The sequence below is a fragment of the Elephantulus edwardii genome, unplaced genomic scaffold, assembly GCF_000299155.1.
Source record: "Elephantulus edwardii isolate Elephantulus edwardi_28Jun2011 unplaced genomic scaffold, EleEdw1.0 scaffold00037, whole genome shotgun sequence".
Lineage (NCBI taxonomy): Eukaryota > Metazoa > Chordata > Mammalia > Macroscelidea > Macroscelididae > Elephantulus > Elephantulus edwardii.
Genome location: NW_006399787.1, coordinates 14,913,764 through 14,920,091, shown reverse-complemented (window position 1 = coordinate 14,920,091; position 6,328 = coordinate 14,913,764). Strand labels below are relative to the sequence as shown.

The 6,328-nt window shown below is 42.8% G+C and overlaps 1 protein-coding gene across 1 annotated transcript; it reads right to left on the bottom strand.

Annotated features, from left to right (window-relative positions):
* Positions 1-625: 625 nt before the first annotated feature.
* On the bottom strand, positions 626-856 carry LOC102845257 (mitochondrial inner membrane organizing system protein 1-like). The gene is made up of 2 exons (XM_006884792.1): positions 793-856; positions 626-744 (listed from the first exon to the last, which is right to left on the bottom strand). The coding sequence occupies exons 1-2, from the start codon at positions 854-856 to the stop codon at positions 626-628; spliced, it is 183 nt and encodes a 60-aa protein (XP_006884854.1).
* Positions 857-6,328: the final 5,472 nt, after the last annotated feature.

Sequence of the window (6,328 nt, the reverse complement as noted above, 5' to 3'; positions counted from 1 at the left end):
TCTGATCAGGGAGGTGAGGAGCTGGGCACCATTTACGGGTTTTTTTTTGTCTCAAGGTAGATCAAGCTGTGGTGTAGGAAGGCAATTATTAGCCCAATAAACTAGTCTGTTCTCTGAGATTCTGAGTCTCTTATTTCTCTTTTTTCCTCCTAATGTGTAGGGACAAATAATTACATTTTAGATGACCCTCAAAAGCTGTAAGACCCCAGACACTACTCAACTCAGTAGGACATAGAATGTGAACTTTGTTGGGCCAATTGACTGAGTTGTGTCATGCAACTAAGGACTTAGGCCTTGAGGTGACCGTTATATCTGAGAAGTAGTCTTAATCATGTTCATATGAATCTATCTGCATACACACATATCTATTATGTATATATAGATACCTTTTTCTGGGGGGGCTTCCTATTTTATTTCCTTTAAGACCACCTTCTTGCAATTTCCAGAGAGAAAATACAAAATAAGAAACAGACTTGGTTTCAAATACATAAACTGTGCTGGAGTATAAAGCATTACTGATAACATTGTTCCAGAAGAATGTCAGCCTGCTCCAGGGCACTTCAATATTCCTGAGGAATAAACATGATTTCTCTTTTTCTCCCACTGGGGTGATCTCAGGCCTAAGTCACTGCTCTTTGACGTATTTTACATGAAGAAGATATGGAGCCTGGAAATCATGTTGACAGTTGGAGTAGGCCATTGCCAATCCCTTGCCAGAACCAAAGGCTAATGGCCACATTCTTCCTTTAAAGAAGGTGAGTGAGAAAATAATTCCTCATCCCAAACCAATACCTATTTTCACGACCATATCCGCCAAGCACCGGTCGCACTTTCTGCAGAGCTCTGAATCCGACATGATCCCCTCCTGCAGCTCCAGCTCTTCTTATGGCCGGCCCCCATGCTCTGACCCATATAGATACTTTTGTATATAGGTGTATACTCACCTAGACCCCCTGCATATTTGAATAGTGATTTTGGAGAAGAGTATTGAATATCCCATGGCCTGTAAAAAGAACAAATAAGTCTGTCTTGGAGGAAGTACAACCAAGTGCTCCTTGGAGGCAAAAATGGTGAAATTTTGTCTCACATGCTTTGAACATGGTATCAGGAGGGGCTAATCCTTAGAAAAAGACATACTGGGAAAGGCCAGAGAAAGAGAGAAAGACCCTCAACCAGAGGGATTGACACAGTGACTCTAACAATGGGCTCCAGTCTATCAGAGAAAGAGAGGATAGTTCAGGAAAGGGTGAGGTGAAGCTCTGTTGCTGAGAGTCTGTCTGAGTTCTAGTAGACTTGAAACACCTAACAACCACACACCTACCTGTACACGTGTATTCCTGCATATGTGACTGGACATTCATTTTTTAGTTGTTTGCGGTTTAGTTCAATTATGTATGCTGTATTCTTCAGCATAAACCATCCCTTTCTTTTGTTTGTTTCTTTCTGGCATCCTTTAATTTGGTCAAGCTGTGTTTTTTATGCCCACATCTGTGCTACTTTTCTCATCATCAAAAATAACACGAATCTGCAACCTCAAGACAAGGGAACGTCTTGTGATGTTGAAAATACTCTGAAACCAGCTTGGTGATGAGCATACAGATTTCTAACTCCACTTGAAGTCTTTGACTTATACGCTTACAATGTGTGACTTTTATAGGATGGAAATGATAAGAACTATAAAATAAAGCTATTAAAAATAACCAGCAGGAGAGAGGTAATGTGGAATTACAGGTGACTCAAGACTGGTGATATGTTGATCATTATTGAAGCCCAGTGATGAGGAGGCTCATTTTATTTCTACTTTTGTGTATTTTTGAAAAATTATATAATACAAAGTTAAAAAAGAAAGATGTAGTATTTTATGAAGACAGTTTTAGAAGGAAATGATGTAATGGAAAAATATCCACTTAATAGTTAGACTAGAAAGGAATTGTACTTTGAGAAATTAATTGCTTGCTTCTCAATTGTGGATTCATATTGAGCATTTGAGTTATCTTTATTTAACCACCATCTGACGGGGGGTGGGGGACTTGTTTTTTTCTCTGCTCCCTAAATACAGAACTTTGCAGGTCTCTGCTGTACCTCTGGTGGAGACACAAACATGGCTGTTCACTGATGACCTCAGACCCCTCTGCAGGTTGTCTGGCCACAAGTCATAGGGGACCAGTGTCTCTCTCTTCCCCAGTGGAAGACACAACACAAGATCTCAGCTTCCCACAGGGCTTCCTGATGCTATTAGCAACAACATGCAGTCCTTTGGAAAACTGGAACTTAGGTCACACTGTTTTCACCTGTTTTAGAGTGGAGATATCCTATAAAATTGTAGAGCAAAGGATGGGGGAGTTTCTTTCTGGTGTGTGACACAAGGGCCATTCTGCTGGGCCCTGGTCTTGCTACCTCCTTGAGATGATGAAAGGTTGGGATATTCCAGGTCTCCTCTTGTTTCTTTTATGCTCATAAATGTTCCCATGATTTCTACCTGTACCAAATGACTTATGACATGTTCCTTCACCTACTTTCCAGAGGGGATGCCTAATGAGGAAGGCCACCAGCTTGTTCTGGTTAGTTGTGGTTCTTAGTTGCAGAGTTGCCTCTGGTTCCTGGCAACTTCATGCACAAGGGAGCGAAATGCTATCTAGTTCAGTGTTTTCATATGATTGATCGAGCAGGGAACAGTTGTAGTGCTGGGAACATATTGCCAGACTCTCTACTCCATCTTAGTCTGGAAGCTCTGCCGAAATTTGTCCAACATCCTAGCAACGTGCATCCCCGGCAGACTGGCATTGGCTGTGTACAAGGTACATTGTTTAGGAGTTAAACGTAGACCTCTGGAAAAGACGGATTGGCTTCTACCAATACATCATCAATGCAGTCCCTTTGAAACAGCTGACGAGTCAGGTTGGTCCTCTTGGCTGTGAGAGAAATAGCTCCTAAGGGCCATGACAGACGACCTGGCTGAGCCGGCATTGTCAGTGACCATGTGGTCTTAACTTTTAGGCCTGTGGACTGCAGATGCGATGGTGGAGCTCTACTCTGAAACAGGAGTTACCAAAACCCAAGGCTGTTTCTTTGCAAAAATAAAAATCCTTTTTACTTTCTTATCAGAGTAGTTTAATGATCCACCCCTCATTGCATTTCAATAAATTACTTGGAAGGAGCTCTTTAATACATAAAACTTTAAAGCTTTGGAAGGAACTCTTTGAGAGATTTAAAAAAATATATAAAAAAGAACTCAAGAAAATATTCCATGTCTCTATTCTTACTATGGGGATTGGAAAAAAAGTCCATATGTGTTTCCATTTCTTAGAAAGGTGATCCAATTGAATGTGGAAACTATTGAACAATATAATTAATATCACATGAAAGCAAAATACTGCTGAAGATAATTGTTGTTATTTGCTGTTGAGTTACTAGTTGCTAGCTACCCTATGTACAACAGCTCTAAACTTATTGTCTCTAACACACATACCCCCATAACCGCAGTGACTGAATCAATCCATCTCATCAAGGGTCTTCCTCTCCTTAGTGGTCCCTCCACCCTCCCAAGCATGACGTTTGTTTGTTTATTTATTTATTTTATTGGGAAAAACATTATTGGGGGTACAAGGAGGTGAGGGTTGGGGGCAGAAGGGTGCAGGATGGGCCAGGATGCAGTTGCAGAGCTGCACAGTTTGGTTGGTGGTGGGGAGGAGGTGAAGGAAATGATGAGGGTCCAGTGGGGACCAGATGCTACAGAGGAATGACATGCATTTTCCAATAGTAATTAAGCCCACTGTCTTATTGATTTGGGAATGCCGACTCTCTGGCTTCTTCATGTTGAACAGGGGCATAGATGTAAAGGGGGGCGCTTTATCACCTTACTGGTGGTCTTGGGTTAAAGCTGCTTGCCTTCTTGCTCTGTTAGAAGATATTTTCCTGTCATTTGCTCCCCTCTGGACTGCAAAGTGTTTTCCCAGGTGGGTCCAGTGGGGATGGCTGGTTGAACCCAGAGGCTCCATCCTCCTTTGCTTCCTTAGCTGTCAGTTGTATTTCCTTTTTGTCACTGGCACTGGGTTCAGGGTCAATTCTGGAGTAAAACTCAGAGTTAAGGTTACCTATAGGAAAGGGAGCAAACCTACAGAGAACAAACTTGTGAGTTACAAATAGAAGGGCTTTGAGGGTGTTGCTTTCAGGTTTACTGGGGGGGAGGGTGGCAGAAGGTGGCCTAGGTAACATTGGATACCCTAGACATTCTTTTTTTTTCTTTTTTTCTCCTTCCCCACCCAGGGGTCAGATGGCACAATCTGGGGACTGAGGAGCTCACCCTGAGGGCCGCGACAGCTCACCCCGAGCCGGGGGCTGAGGGCAGCCTTCCCCGGGCAGGGCAACACCCCCCAGGAGCTGGCTGGTATACTCCCCCTCCAATTGCCCCTACCCCAGTCTGGTCTCCTCGCCTGACTGAGGACTCTGTGGTCAGGGATAGTGTTTCCAATTCCAGCACTGCCACTTTTACTCCCCCTCCATAGGTGGTCATACTATATTTTGAAGTAGGTATCACTGCCCTCCCCCTTTATATATGACAAAGGGAACCTGAGAATTGTGAACAGACTTCCCCCAGGTCTAACCATCTTTTTGCAGAAGCATTCAACACAACAAAATATGTGGTGTGTTTAGGATGTGGGTCCTCTTGTGCCTGCTGCCACTGTTAAGGTCATCGGACTCACAGTGACTTTCAGCAATTCATTGCATAGGTAATTGTCTTCTTTGGCCTGTCCAATGCATAGGTAATTGTCTTCTTTGGCCCATTTCTCCTTGGGAATCCTTCAATTCCTGTTGTTGAGCCTCGATCTTCACCGAGGGCCAGTCATCAACTGTTTAAGTGTTCAATTATCAATAAGACGAAGTCTGTGGAAGGCCATAATGGCCCTGCTTTAAGTGGTTCACTGCTCCCGCAGCTCACCATGCTGTCTCTGCCTCCACCGCCATCTTGGATCTCCCCAAGCATGACGTTTCTCTCCAAGGACTGATCCCTCCTTGCAACATTTTCAAAGTATGTCAGAAGAAGCTTCAGAATCCTTGCCTCCAAGGAGCAGCCTGGCTTCACCCTCTCCAGGACAAATTTGTTTGTTCTCCTAGAAGTCCATGGTATATTCAAGTCTCTTCTCCAGCACCACAGCTCAAAAGCATCAATTCTCCTTCTATCATCCCTAGTCATGGCCAGCTTTTTGATGCATGGCAAGTAATTGCAAAGACCATGGCCTGTATCAAGTGTACTTTAGTCTCCAGAATGACATCATTGCTCTTCAATTCTTTGGAGAGGTCTCTGACAGCAGACTTTCCCAATGTAATTAATCTTTTCATTTCCTGGCTGTTAGTACCAAGAGTGTTGATTGTAGAGCCAAGCAAACTGAAGTTATTTAATAATCTCAATCATTTCTCCATCTACTATGATGCTGCCAATTGGCCCAGTTGTGAGAATCTTTGTCTTCTTGATATTTAGCATCAATCCATATTGAAGGCTGTAGTCCTTGACCCTCTGCAGCAAGCACTTCAGGTCCTCCTCAGTTTCAACAAGCAGGGTTGTGTCATTTGCATGATGCAGATTGTTGATGAGTCTACCTCCAATCCTCATGCCACATTTCTCCTCATAGATCCCAGCCTCCTGAATAATCTGGTCCGCATGTAGATTGAGAAGATATGGAGATAGGACACATATGGAGATATGGAGATGGTGCACACCCTTCCCAATTTTGAACCATGCAATATTTCCTTGCTTTGTTCTGATGACTGCCTCCTGGTCCGGGTATAGGTTTTGCATAAGCTTGATCAAGTCTTCTGGGATTCCCATTCTTCTCAGAGTCAGCCACAGTTTGTTGTCATCTACATGGTTAAATACCTTTGCATAGTCAATGAAACACCGATAGACATTCCTCTGATACTCTGCTTTCAGCCAAGATCCATCTGATATTACCTATACTATCCCTTCAATTATAATAGAATAAAAATTAATTCCTAGGATTGACTTGAAGAAAAGTATAAATCTAGGTTAAAAAAAGCCTTGTCCTGCAGAGATGTGAATACCCACAGAGCTCCCTAGATCCAAAAAAGACTTCAGTAAATGGGAAGAAGAAAATGCTTCTATAAAGAAAATTCAAATGTTAAAGATGTTGTTTTACCTCAAGATAGTTTATACCTCAAATTTTTGTTAGTTGCTGCTGAGTTGTCACTGACTCATGGTGACCTTGTGGGCAACCTGATGTAATGTTGTCTGGTTTTGTGCCATCTGACAATCATTGGCAGGTTTGAATCTATAGTAAAAATGTAGGAGGCTCACCTTCCAGCACTCTAT

Coding starts and splice junctions, on each gene's coding strand:
- LOC102845257 (XM_006884792.1), bottom strand. CDS start 856: ATGTCGGATTCAGAGCTCTGCAGAAAGTGCGACCGGTGCTTGGCGGAT. Junction 745..792: donor GGATATGGTCGTGAAAATAG/GTATTGGTTTGG, acceptor CCTTCTTTAAAG/GAAGAATGTGGCCATTAGCC.